This window comes from Fukomys damarensis, unplaced genomic scaffold, assembly GCF_012274545.1.
Source record: "Fukomys damarensis isolate Sample0158 unplaced genomic scaffold, DMR_v1.0_HiC HiC_scaffold_30, whole genome shotgun sequence".
NCBI classification, from domain to species: Eukaryota; Metazoa; Chordata; class Mammalia; order Rodentia; family Bathyergidae; genus Fukomys; species Fukomys damarensis.
Genome location: NW_022900942.1, coordinates 30,440,200 through 30,454,798, shown reverse-complemented (window position 1 = coordinate 30,454,798; position 14,599 = coordinate 30,440,200). Strand labels below are relative to the sequence as shown.

At 36.7% G+C, this 14,599-nt stretch overlaps 1 protein-coding gene across 4 annotated transcripts in view; it reads right to left on the bottom strand.

The window, feature by feature from the left end:
* Window positions 1-27: 27 nt before the first annotated feature.
* Window positions 28-14,599, bottom strand: part of Ccdc68 (coiled-coil domain containing 68) — a 57,180-nt gene continuing 42,608 nt past the window's right edge. For all 4 annotated transcript variants that reach the window (XM_010611518.2, XM_010611517.2, XM_010611519.2 and 1 more), the window contains 2 exons: window positions 4,406-4,482; window positions 28-1,829 (listed from right to left, as the gene is read on the bottom strand). In XM_010611518.2, the coding sequence (XP_010609820.1) occupies window positions 1,772-1,829; window positions 4,406-4,482 (135 nt within the window). In that variant the 3' untranslated portion in view covers window positions 28-1,771. The remainder of the gene's footprint in view (window positions 1,830-4,405; window positions 4,483-14,599) is intronic.

Below are 14,599 nucleotides of genomic sequence, written 5' to 3'. Positions count from 1 at the left end.
TTTTTGGTAAAAGGGATCGAACTTGGGCTCTTGTGCTAGGGTGGCAGGTGGTGGTTACATTCTTTTAATACACTTGAAATAATAATTTTAAAAAGCTTGATACAAAAATTCATGAACTCAGCTTCAATGTGGTATAAAGTTATAAATAATAAATGTAATATAAGCAGAGAATTTTTATCTAAACTGAATTTTCATGACAGTAATCTAACAGTTAAAAGGACAATTCATTTCAAGAAATACTGACTTTATCAGTAAGTGTTGTTTCTATCATCCATAGGATAATGCAGACATCAAAGGAAGTCGCAGGGTAATGTAACGAGACCAGGTAATTGAACAAAGTCAAAAGGCACAAATCCTTACCCACAGTTAGCAATTTATAAATTACTTAACCAATCTCAGTGTATCTTTCTCTGTAACACAGGGATAACAATATAGCCTGCTTCTAAGAATTTCAGAGAAAACAAAAGGTAAAGTGCTTAGAATTTTTCCAGCACAGGATAATGATGCCCTAAATATATTAGATAACTAAGCCCTAAAAATTAGCAAACCAATAAAAATGTTTGCTAAGACATCATTGAGCAAGAAACTCACACAGAGTGCTTGTGCAACATTTCCAGGATTACAGTACTTGGATGAACTTGAAAATACATTACTTCATCTTGTTTGTACATACTTTAAAAATATTTAATAGATAATACTGAGATTTTTATTTTCCATGTTGAAGGGCTGGAAACATCCTCTCCAAGAAAATATTTAGACTTACACACAAGGAAGAATGGCCAAAAGTCTACAAACTACTCTCCTTACGGTTACTGAGGTCTATCTTTATTCATTTAACTGAAGTGTGTGCTGCTTCCTGTCATTGTATTTACATTTACACAGGTCAGAGTTTGGCTTTGCTCAGCAACCACAAACTCCATTTGTAATAAAGGCTTGCATCATAACTTAAGGACGCTTTCGCAAAACTTACAAAGATCATTCCATTTGAATCCTTAAAGAGGCGTTTTAGAGTGATATGTGGCAGCGGCATTGTCATTTTATTCAGATATTAATGAATATCAGTAAGAAAATTAGTCACAAAGTCAGAGTACAGTGTATGCAGCTCTGTGTATTTATGAGTGTGGTTTGAGCCTTGTAAGGAAGTTTTCATCCCAGAACAGCTAAAATCAGTGCATTTCTAAGGTATGGGGAGGCAGTCAGGATTCTCGACTTTGGAGAGCAATATTGGTTAGGGAGTTAGCTTAAAAGAATCTACTCCTTCCCCTGCTGATAATTCAGTAGAGAATACTCTCTCACTAACAATGGATCGAGAGATGAGTTTATGTAATGATAGCTATTTCTTATCTAAAAATAAATTTAAAATATATCATTTCAATTCATACGTATATATATGCACTCTTCCTTCTATTCACTCATATAAAAACTACTATCATAAGATCAAAGCTGTAGATCATAAAAGACCTCCCATAGCAAAATTCAAATTTCTTTTTAAAGTTATAAGCAGAATTTATCTTCCATTATCGGTGAGCACCTGGCTTTTTTCGCCACCTGAATAAATTTTGGAAAAAGAATTCTTTCACTTAAATATATTTATTAGATTTTCTGGACTGCCATCTTCGTGCAAAGCTAGTGATATATAACAAATTCCTCTTAAATACAAACACTGCCCTTTCAACATGAATATTCTAAATGTTGTCTCTAAATAGTCTAACTGTATTTCAAGAAATACATGAGATCCACATAGTCTTTCTCAATCAGATCTTCATCCAGTTCATTTCCGCAGCCTAATCAGCATCAAATATGGGGAAGTACCTTCAGTCTTCAAGTCACTGTAGAGGAGACAATGTAGTTATCAAAATGGAACATGTTAAACTCTGTGATACAATGACTGGACCATCATCGTAACAACTATACGACCCAATCTGAACTAACCGCTTTGATCTGACAGTTGACCATGAATGGGTCCATTCTAATCAATTCTCCTATGAGTACTACATGGTAGAAGTACATTATAAGCAAATTTAACGCAGGAAAATTAATAGGACAAGTGTGAGAAAGAGCAAGGGGAAAGCCTGACAGTCAGAGCCTGTGACTGCCTTTTCCCTCAATAGAGATCTGTACCGGAGTAAACTGGAGAGGAGAAAATGCAATGCAACTGTTCCCCAAGGATGTTCCAGTTGTCCAGGTTTCTTGAAGCTGGAACTTTTTTCCTCCCTGTGTGATTCTAGCATTAAAAACTTATCCATGTGTGTACATATGTATGCATACCTATGCCTGGGTATGTACACATACAAAGATATGTGTTTATCTTGCTGTCTAACAGTACAGCTGCCCATCTCAAGCAAACGACTTCTTCTGGTGTTTAACTCAAAAAATATCTGTTTCAATGCTTGAGAAAAAAATCTTGCTTGTTTATATTTACATAGAACTCTATACCTTGGGTGATTTAATAGGTTTATTAAGACTAGATTTGAAGTGTACATACTTTTATTTTTTTGCCTTGCTGGCTGCATTTGTACTCCAATCTTTCCCTAAAGTTATAATTCTGCATTACATTGGTGAATCCAGGTTTATCTAACCATATTTCCATGTTGACATCCTTCAAGCAGGCAGTGGGCCATACTTCTTTTAGCACAAAGGAGGGCTATTTTTATACTCTTAACATTGGAATTTCTACCAGAAATCAAATAACAAAAAGGATATTCAGATAAATTTCAGTATTTCAATAGGCAATTAACATAACAACTCTTCCCAAGTTATAGGAAGAAAAGTCTTTAAAAAGCAGTAAACCTTTAAGCCATGCATGATGGTGTACACCTGTAATACCAGGAGGCTGAGGCAAGAGGATTGCAAGTTCTAGATCAGTGTTGGCAAATTAGCAATATCCTGTCTCAAATTTAAAAAGGAAAAAGGTTGAAGGTGTGAAGCTCAGTGGTAGAGAGCTTGTCTAGCACATGCAAAGCCCAGGTTCGATCCCCAGTAACACACACACACACACACACACTAAAGTTTTAAGTATTAGCTGCAGATTTAAAAACTGGCCAAAGAAATCATTCTCACTAATCCACTCCCTACATACAGCCAGATTTGCAGCACTGAGAACTAGAATAGCTCCAGTACAGCTGAGCACAGTCCTTACTCCTTTGTGCCTTTGCTCCACTCTGACTTTATTCTCTCTAGGCTGAAATGTGCCAAGCCAGCCACGATGCTTCACTAGCCACTGGGAAAGGTCTCTGCATGGAAGGAAGCAGAACATTGACCATTCTCTCTTTCCTTGTGGTCACGCTTGCCTTTCTATTCCAAAGCTTTCACTTCTCCCCACACCCACTGAAAGTGACTACATATCTCCCTGCTCTGAAATGGGGACATCCTTAGAAACCTCTGGAGGTTAATTTCTTTTCTGTTTTAGAAGTTGTGGCGATAGTGGCCAAAAAGTTGATAATTTGGAACCTGGAGGCTCAAAGATTTTAGAGGACTTCATCCATAGTGTTTTCATTTCTAGTCTCTAATTACACACATCATTAGCAAAGTGAGACATTGTTTCAGGGAGTGTAAAGAGAGATGAATTTGTCTGAATTCCTAGACTGATGTTAATCACAGTGAGTCTGATTTTCCACCTCAGGCGCTCTGCAGAAGAAAGTTTCAGAAAATGAGATTCTGCCCTTGAGGGACCAGACTGGGAAATTTTAAAGCTGCTAGAACAGGAAGTTTTTAATCACTTTTAAATGATACATGTAATTACCGGCTATGTTTTCTTTTAAGTGATAATTTCCCAGAGTTTATGGAAATGAGATTTGAGTCCAGATTCAGATTCAGCCAATGAGAAGAAAAATTAAACATTCAAACCTGATGTAGATGGTTTTACCCATTGCTTTCATGAGTCACTGTTATTGTTAGAAATCATCCATTACTAGGTTGGCATTAAAGATACTTATTCTTAGCAATGTAGAAAATAAAAAGATAAAAAAGGAACTAGTCCTACTCCTGACCTGGTAATATTTACAATCTACCAGATTTAACAGATGTCATGAAAATTTCAGTAAACACTAACAATTCATGAATAAAATGTCCATCAACAGCACAAAAATTATGAACAGAAGGAAAATATAGGAAATGACCTATTATATTTGAAGAAGGAGTGATGTTGAAGTTTGGCTTGTTTTAGGGCAAACAAGAGGGGGAAAAGTATCTCATATTTTTCATTGATTTATTCAGTAAATATTGATTTGTTAGGCTTCACCGATTGAGGGATGAATAACATTCATACAGTTTAGAATTAAAACTAGTAGAGACAAAGCAAAGGGTTACATAAGCATTAATGAATTGGAGTCTTTCTCAAATGGACTGAATGTCAACATTGCTAAACAGAGATTGTAAAGTCGGCCTGAGAGAAGAAAGATCTTACCTTGTAGAGACAGCCTTAGATACTTTTGTCCTAGCAGTTTCAGACCAAAGTGCCACCTTGGTTTTCAGTTCTGTATTCTGAAATTGAAAAAAAAAGTGGGGGGCAGCAGTCAGAAGACATCTGATAGCTAACCTACTCATTAGGTATAGCCTTAATGTTTTGCTCAATTCACCACCTGCCTCACTCCTTGGAAGAATGTTTATGAAGACCTCCACTGCGCTGAGGCTCTGAGCCACGAGGACCAGTGAGAAGTGGAGCTGGATCCACCTGGATCCACACTGCAGAGGCACAGGGTTATAAAGGCCATTGTCCTGAGCTCCAGAAGATAGAGCAGAATAACAGAAAGAGACAGACATGAGCAACAGAAAGAGGGCCTCTCTTAGGCTCCTTGATGAAAATTGAAGCCCACTGGAAAAGTGAAGAGAATCTCTGCAAAAAAAATGCACAACAGACCACTGTGGTTGGTAAGTTGGAAGGATCACCACCTCCCACTGGAACCTGGACTTGTCCTCAGGGGAAGGGCAGCTGTAACCTGCAGTAAAAACTTTCAGAGTTCAACAGTGCCGGAGGTCTGGGAACTCAACTTGAGCCCTGCAGCCAGAAATCAGCCTGAATCTCAGGGGTCTGCTGCTGGCTTGATGAGACTAATTCACTTAGATCTGCGCACTGCTGCCCACATTTTCTATTGTGACAGCAGAGACATACCCTAAGGAGGCCCTTCATTTTTTTAATTACTTTTTTCTTTTCCTCTTATTTTTAAATTTTATTTTTTCACACTCTTCAATTCTTCCTTTTTTCTTTTTCTTTTTCCCACTCAATCTCTTACTCTCCCACATTGTTCTTCATCTCCCTTTGTGTTCCTGTTCCTGCCCTAATTCAGATTTCTTCTTTGTTTTTCTTTTCTTTTTCCTTCTCTTGATTGTCATTAGTTTCAAAGGAAAGTGAGCACAATTTTTAGCTTCCCTATTGCTGTTAAGTTGTTCTATTCTTGTCCTTGTTCTTTCACTCTGCCTTTTCCTCTTATCTTCAAAAGTTTCCTAGAGATTGCATGATTTTCCTGTGACCTCTGGGCTCACTTATAACCTTCCCCTAACCTGCTACCTATTTATCCCTCTCTCCCCAACTCCTTGTAAGTCCCCATCCTGAAGGGTAAAGTAGCTAGGCTGAAGAGTTTACTCACTACAAACATATTTTGGGTTGGACCTCTATTTTGATTTAATTCACATGGTTAAAGGTGATAGATTAATAACTACCACAAACTGTCATTTTTCTAACCTGTGCTTCATATTATTGTGTTGGTGATTGCATCACTTGGACTAAGGTGTTGTGATTGATCTAATCAGTTGTCCTTCCTGGTATTATGGAAACAAAAGTGTCTCAGTCATTAGAGACTGAAAACCTAAAGACCAGCTATATCTGGAACATTGAAGTATTAACCCAAGAATTAAACCAAGGACAGAACAAACAACAAAAATAGAAATAAGAAGACATTTCAGCAAGGTACAAACACAGACTTCCAGCAAACTAAAGGGAAATTTGGGGGGAAAGGAGGTAGAAAAGTCTGACAATCAACCACCTGTACACCCTGAACTGATAGCACAGGAAGTAACAAACCAGACGAACGAGGCTCCAGAAAAATTCAAAGCAGAAATAATTTCCCAGATAACTACAGAGATGGTGAGCAGAATGAAAGACATTATTAGAGACTCTAGGACAGAAACAGAAAAAAAAATAGATTAGTCAGGACCATGATAGAAGCCATGAATACCCAGGATAGGAAAATGGAATCCATGAAACAGATTCAAGCAAATATCCAGGAGATAAAAACAACTCTATTGAAAGTGTACACAACAGGCTGAAACAATCTGAAAACAGATTATAAGACATAAAAGACAGAATGGCAGTCAGTGACCATGAAAAGAGAGATCTCTTAAAAATAGTAAGAGACTATGAGAAATCAATCCATAGGTCCCAAATTATGCAAAGAAGAATAATATAAGACTGATAGGAGTCCAAGAAAAGGCAGGAGAAAGTACAAATGACATTAAAAGCTATTCACAGGATTAATGACAGAAAACTTCCCAAACACACACAGCAAAAGAATTTGACATACAGATGAGTGAGGCATATAGGGATCCAACTAGCCATGATTAAAAAAAAAATCTATACCAAGGCATGCAATAATTATGATCCCAGAAACCCAACAGAAGAACAAAATACTACAAGGTGTTAGCGAAAAGAAAAAAATCACATGCAAAGGAAAGCCCATCAGAATCACAGCAGACTTTTCAACACAAACCCTTAGGTCAAGGAGAGCCTGGAGTGAGATATTTCAAGCCCTAAAAGAAAACAACCTCCAACCTAGACTGATGTATCCTGCAAAACTCTCTTTTAAAATGGATGGGGAAATAAGATACTTCCATGACAAAGAACACCTGAGAAACTTTATAAACACCAAACCAGCACTACAAACAATTCTAAACAATATCTTACGAAAAAAGACAATAAAGGTCATAACTCCACAAGGCTCAGTAGAACAAATCCATTATGTAAGGCAAGAAATTAAAGAGGGGGGAATTAAAAAGAGCTAACAACAGGACAATAGTATGACAATGATAAATCAATACCTGTCAGTTATAACCATTAATGTTAATGACCTCAATTCACCAATCAAAAGAAATAGGCTGGCAGAATAGATTAAGAAGCAAAATTGAACAATATGCTGTATAAAAGAGATGCACCTAGTTCAAAAAGAAATTCATAGACTAAATGTAAAAGGATGGAAAACAGTTCTCCACATGACAGGAACCTAGAAAAAAGCAGAGGTAGTTATCTTATTTGCAGACAAAGTAAATTTCAGACCAAAACTAGTTAAGAAAGACAAACAAGGTCACTACATCCTTGTAAAGGGGACAACCCAAGAGGAAGAAATGACAATCATAAACATGTATGCACCAAATACTAATGCCCCCAACTACGTAAAACAAATACTAAGGGACATGAAAAATCAAATAAACACTAATACAGTTGTAATGAGGGACCTCAATGCCCCATTGTCACAAATAGACAGATCATTTAGACAAAAAATCAAAAACAAATACTAGAACCGACCCAGGCTTTTGAACAAATGGACTTAATAGACGTTCACAGATTGTTCCACCCCACAAAATCAGAATATATATTCTTTTTTGGCTGCACCTGGGTCATTCTCCAAGATAGACCACATACTAGCTCATAGAATGTGTTTAAGCAAATGCAAAGGAATCAAAGTTATTCCATGTATATTATCAGACCATAGTGCAATTAAACTGGAGATCAATAGCATAAAAAACTGCAAGAGCTTCAAAAACATGGAAATTGAACAGCACTCTCCTGAACAACCAATGGATCATAGAGGAAATTGAAGAAGAAATTAGGTAGTTTTTAAAAATAAATGATAATGCCAGTACAACATACAAGAATCTATGGGACACAATGAAAGTAGTTCTATGATGTAATTCATAGAAGTGGATGCCCATACTAGGAAAACAGAGCAAGCTCAAATAAACAACCTAATGCTAAATCTTAAGCTCCTATAAAAAGAAAAGTAAGACAAACCCAAAATTTATACAAGGGAGGAAATTTAAAAGATCAGAGCAAAAATCAATGCAATTGAGACTATTTATACCCAAAATTTATACAAGGGAGGAAATTTAAAAGATCAGAGCAAAAATCAATGCAATTGAGACTAAATGAAAAATACAAAAAAAAAAAATCAATGAACTGAAGAGTTGGTTTTTCGAAAGAATAAGTAAAATTGATAAACTTTTAGCCAACCTTATAAAAATAAATGGAAATCCATGCAATTAGGAATGAAAAAGGTGAAGTCACAGCAGACCAGCAGAAATCTAGAGGATCATCAATACCTACGACAGATTTCCAGATACATATGAATTACCAAAGTTGAATGAAGAAGATAAAAAAATTCTAAACACCCCAATTGCATTCAGTGATATTGAAAACATAATTAAAAATTTACCAACAAAGAAAAACCCAGGTCCTGATGGCTTCGATGCTGAATTCTACAAAACACTTAGAGAAGAGCTATTTTCACTACTCTTTAAACTTTTCAGTGAAAATGAAAGGGAAGCAATACTTCCAAATTCATTCCTAGAAGCAAGTGTTACTTTGATTCCAACACTAGGGAAAGACTCAACCACAAAAGAGAACTACAGGCCAATCTCCCTAATGAACATATATGTCAAAATCCTCAATAAGACACCGGAAACAGAATACAGAGGGTCATCAAGAAGATCATACTCTCTGACCAAGTCAGATTTATTCCAGGGATGCAAGGATGGTTCAACATATGTAAACAAATAAATGTAATACATTATATTAACAGAGTCAAGGACAAAAACTATATGATCATCTCAATAAATGCACAAAAAGCATTCAACAAAATTCAACACCCATTCATGATAAAAGCTCTCAAGAAAATTGGAATAGATGGTCTTTATCTCAACATCATAAAGGCTATCTATGAAAAACTAACATCCAACATCATACAAAATTGTCAGAAAGGAAAACCTTCACATTAAAATCAGGAATAAGACAGGGAAGCAAAAAATGTCTACACTGAAAAGTACACCACTCTGAAAAAGGAATACGAGGATATAATAAAATGGAAATCTCTTGCTCTTGGGTAGGAAGAACCAATAAAATGAAAATGGTCATATTTCCAAAATTGTTATACAGATTCAATGCAATCCCAATTGCAATATCAACAGTATATTTCACAGATCTAGAGAAAACAAGCCAAAAATTTAGTTGAAACCAGAAAAGACCAAGAATAGAAAAAGCAATTCTGGAAAACAGAGACATGACGGGGGTATCAATCCCCAACTTGAAACTATAGTACAAAGCCACTGTGATAAAGACAGCATGGTACTAGCAAAGAAACAGATCCAAGGAGCAGTAGAATAGATTAGAAGATTCAGAAACAACTCCAGAAATACTCAGCTACCTTGTCTTTCACAAAGAAGCCAACCATCCTCAGAGGAGGAAGACAGCCTTTTCAATAAATTCTGTAGGAAAAACTGGATTTCAAGCTGCCAAAGATTAAAACTAGACCCCTATATTTCACCATGCAATAAACTAAAGTTGAAGTGGGTCAAAGATCTAAATATTAAAACAGATACATTAAACTTGCTGGAAGATAAATTAGGCAGGAATTTCAAAGACATTGCCATAGGAAAAGACTTTATGAACAAATCCTCAGTAGCACAGGAACCAGCAGAAAGAATCAACAACTGAGATCTCATCTTATTAAAAAGCTTCTGCACTGCAAGAGAAACCAACAACAGAGCTAAGAGACAACCTACAATGTGGGAAAAAATTTTTTACCAGCTGTTCCTCAAGTAAAGGTCTATTATCTAGAATATATAAAGAACTCAAGAAAATCGGACCACCCCCAAATATAAAGATCCAATTCAAAAATGGGCATCTGAAATAAACAGACATTCCTCAGACCAACAAGTAAAACAGTAAATAAACATATGAAAAAAAAGTGTTCAACTTCCCTGGTCATTCAAGATATGCAGATTAAAAACAACTCTGAGATTCCTCCTCATCCCAGAAGGAATGTGTGCTATCAAGAAATTACCAATAACAAATGCTGGTGGGGTTGTGGGAAGAAAGGAATGTTTCTCTATTGTTGGTGGGAGTACAGACTGGTGCAACCATTGTGGAAATCAATACAGAGATACCTCAGAAAAACTAGGATTAGAGTTCCCATTTGACCCAGCAATCCCTCTGCTGGGTATCTTTCCAAAAGAATTAAAAGAATCATTCTACAGAGATATATGTGCACCCATGTTTATAGTGGCACAGTTTTAATAGCTAAAATTTGGGAACAGCCCAATTGCCCATCAACTGGAGGCTGAATAAAGATGTGTTTTTCTATAAAATGGAGTACTACTCAGCCATAAAGAATGATAAACTGCAGAAATTTAATTAAATGGATATACACTGAGGCCATATTCTTAAGAGAAATAAATAGCACACATGTGTAAATACTGAAAAGCTTCTCTGGTGTGAAACACTAAAAGTGTAAATAAGGTTCAAATTGTATAATTGATAATGTGAAATAGGAAGAAAAGGGCTACAGGAGCAAGTGAAGTAGGACCAGTAGGGGAAATGAAAGAAGGGGAAGAAAACATATGAGAAAAGGAAAAAATGGAAACAAAATCTTTGTAAATAGGGTAGGGTGGAGGGTGTGAAGGGAGGGCAAGGGTATGGGGAAAAAATAAGAACCAAGATACACCAGGTAAAGGTATGAGGTCCCAATGATGAATGTAACTATACTTTATACTTAAAAAGTACCAGTAAATTTAATGAACACAAAAGTATGTATATGAAAAAAGTCAGTTAAAAGTCATTAAATATTATCTCTGAAGATACAAATACACATAGAAACCTGTTAAATGTAGCACTAGATTAAAATATAGTATTATGAAATTCATCAGCTAAGCTATTTATATTCAATTCTTTTTCAGGGATTCCTTTATACTGGCAAGGAAAGAACTTTGTTAAAGATACCCATATTGATTACATAACTGTCTCTTTTGTGCAATCTTGTTCTTGTTGGGGTTTTTTTTGTTTGTTTGGTTTTGGCTTTGGTTTTTTTTTTGGTACCAGGGATTGAACTTGGGTCCTTGTGCCTGTGAGGCAGGTGGCGGAACCACTGGGCTAAATCCCCGGCCCTCAATCTTGTTCTTATAAACCACATGAAAATAGACATCATCTCTACTGCTCAGAGCAACTTTAGCCTTAATTTTCCCCTTTAAGTTTTATATTCCTCACCTCTATAGTAGTGGTAAATGATACATGTCCTTCTTTTCATGGATAAGTTATTGGAAGACGGAAATATGTAATCAGATATCATATCTGGAAGCATTCTCTCAATTCTAAGAGATAATAGACAACTGTTGATAAGAAAATAAGCTCTCAAAAGAAAAACATATGAGAAAAATGAAAAAATGGAAATAAAGTATTTGTAAATGGGGAGGGGAGGAGGGGGTGAAGGGAGGGCATGGATACGGGGAAAAATGAGAACCAAGACCTGTCATGTAAAGATACAAGATCCCAATGATGAATGTAACTGTACTGTATACCTATAATGCACCAATAAACTCAATTTAAAAAAATAAGCTCTCAAGTACAAATCCTCAGCATCACCATTTACTAGTTATGTGACCTGCTCTAGGTTGCTTAACCTCTTTGTGTCTAATTTGATGTCTTTATCTGTATTTCAGAGAAAATAGCCCCTTCTTTACAGATTTAAAGTGAGTTCAGATATATAAAGTACTCAGCTCAAAGCCTAGTGCAGATTTTATGGCTTAAGGGGAGTTAGTTCTAATTTTCTAGCCCAAATACCACTTTTATAGCTATAACTTGAGGTCCAAAGTTTTTAAGTGCCCAACATTCTGTTAATGATAGAGCTAAGGGTCAGGTTGAGACTTTCCAGTCCAGCAACAATGCTTTCTTTACCACATAACTAAACCATTAAATTTCATTTCTCTGATCTGAAAAGTGAAACTCAAGAGTGAAAGATCATGAGCAGGGTTCACTGGCAGGCCAGAGGTCTTGAAATCAAGCTGATTTCTTACAGAATGCTCGCGGAGTTCTGTGTGCCCGCCCTGCAACTGCTAGCCTGCTAGCTTTCTTGCCTGCCCCATGTGAGAGAAGAGGAGAGCAACACACACACACACACACACACACACACACACACTACTGCCACCACAGGATGATTCTTGCATCCCCCGTGGGAAAGGAGGACAACTGCAAAACTACCAACTGTCTCTGCACCTTGGTTCTTCCCAGCACAGGGCTGCAAAACACCAACAGAACTGAGAAGACCAACAACCTGGAGGAGAGTTTCACACTAGGGCTGAGACTGGGTAAGATACCGGCTTGGGTGACAGGCTTGGAGAGGGTGAGAGCTAGCGAGCCTGAGGGCCCCTGAGAAGCTCAAACTCAGATTAGAAAGATTACAGGGCCTGTATTCTGTGGTGGGAAGCCAGGTTTGGTGGGTAAAACCTTCAGAGGAGAGATCTAAAAGAGACTAGTATTTAGTTTAATAGTCTATTGGATTTCTAGCACTGCTGCCTACATCCAGCAAAAAGCAGGGGTCTAATTTAGTGTACGTCACTATCTGGGTAGTCTAAGTCTATACTAAAGTCATAGACCTCTTTGCTTTGGTTAAGCACAAATGGCTCAGGATTTGTCGGTATCTAGCGCATATTTGATGGTATTATTATAGCTGACTTTACTATGGTCGAGGTGATATAGTTGCTGCTGTCAATTGGCCAAGGTCTGTGGTCATAAACAATATTGCAGCCCACTCCTGGAGAACTGGGCTCTGGGCCAAAGAGGTTGCAGCTTTCCCTCCCAAATAAACCAAAGTAGCTGGATCCTGGGACAGAATAAAAGGCCAACAGTCAGCCACACCCAGTGGACTTCAACAAAACCACCCCCTCTCATCAACCAGCAAACCCTAGCAATCAAACAAACAGGCATATAAATAGAAAGAAAAGGGAAAAAAAAGAGAAGAAAAGGCAAAAATGATCCCCAAAACTCCAACTCCCCAACCCCTTCCCTTCTTCTCCCTCCATGTTATGTTTACCAAAAAGGGAGCATGGTGGGGGAGGAAACCCTAAGATATACACCAGAAATGTCTAAAAGGGTATCTGTGAAAGGAACAAAGCAATTCAATAAGATGCTTAGAAAATTCACAGAAATATAGCTAAACAAGTAATGATACTAGGAAACAAAGAATCAGTGGGTCTAGAGAAAACACCACTAAAAATGTAGTGGAGGTAAAGAAAGAGAGGAAAAGCATAAGTTCCCAGCCTTAAAAAGAATTGGAATCCACAAAAGAAGTTCCAAACAGTAATCCTGGAGATTAAAAAATATGAGTGAACATATAGGTAGCAGAAGTAACTAATGTGAGGTCAGAGAGTCAGATCTACATGCTAGGGCCCTGGGGTTAGTGATCAGTTAATGAGAGATACCTTAAAAACAACATGAAAAATGGATTCAGTAGCTGCCAGATGACTCAAAGAAGACTAATCTAAGTAATTGGAAATCAGAAGATGCCACAAAGCATACAGAAAACCTGTTTATACAAGTAATAGCTAAAAACTTTCCAGCTGTGGAAAAAGAATTTAACAGAGATAAGTGAGTCATTTAGAACACAGAATAGCCATGATAAAAAAAAGACTCCACACCACATCAGAATTAAAATACCAGAAATCCAACAGAACAGAATCCTAAAAGCTGTTAAGAAAACCAGTGAATCACCTGGAAAGGAAAATGTATCAGAGTTACAGCAGACTTCTCAACACAAACTTTAAGGTAAGGAGAGTTTGAAATGAAGCCTTTCAAGCCATAAATGAAAACAATTTCCAACCCAAACTGATATATACTACAAAATTACCTTTCCAATTGATGGAGAAGTAAGTTATTTCCATGATAAAGAACAACATCTAAAGGAATTCATGACCACTAAATTAACACTCCAAAGAATTCTCAAGAATATCCTAGAAACAATGAACTTAAAAATGCCAAAATGTCCAAGCGAATGAATGCACCAGGTAAGGCTACCCATTAAGTAGAAGGGAAAGAAAGTAACAGGAAAATAATACAATGACAGGAATAAGTTAATACTCATCAGTTATAACTATCAATGTGAATGTTCTCAATTCACCAAGCAAAACACAGAATCAAATAATAACAAATGTTGGTGAGGATGTGAGGAGAAAGGAACTCGTCTACATTGTTGGTGGGAATATAAACTATTACAACCACTATGGAAATCAATGTGGAGATTAAAACTCCACTTGACACATATATTCCCCTTCTAGGTATTTTCCCAAAAGAGTTAAAGTCATCATATTGCAGGGATACATGCTTACCCATGTTTATAGCAGCACAATTTTTAATAGCTGAAGCATGGAAGTGGTGTATAGATCTACCAACAGATGAATGAGTAAAGAAAATGTGGTATTTTTTACAAATAGAGTACTACTGCATAAGGACAAATTTGAGGTATTCATAGGTAAATGAATGCAACTTGAGAATATAATGGTAAATGAAATTAGTCAGACACAAGCTTAAATATCACATGATTTCTCTTGTAAGAGAATATATATA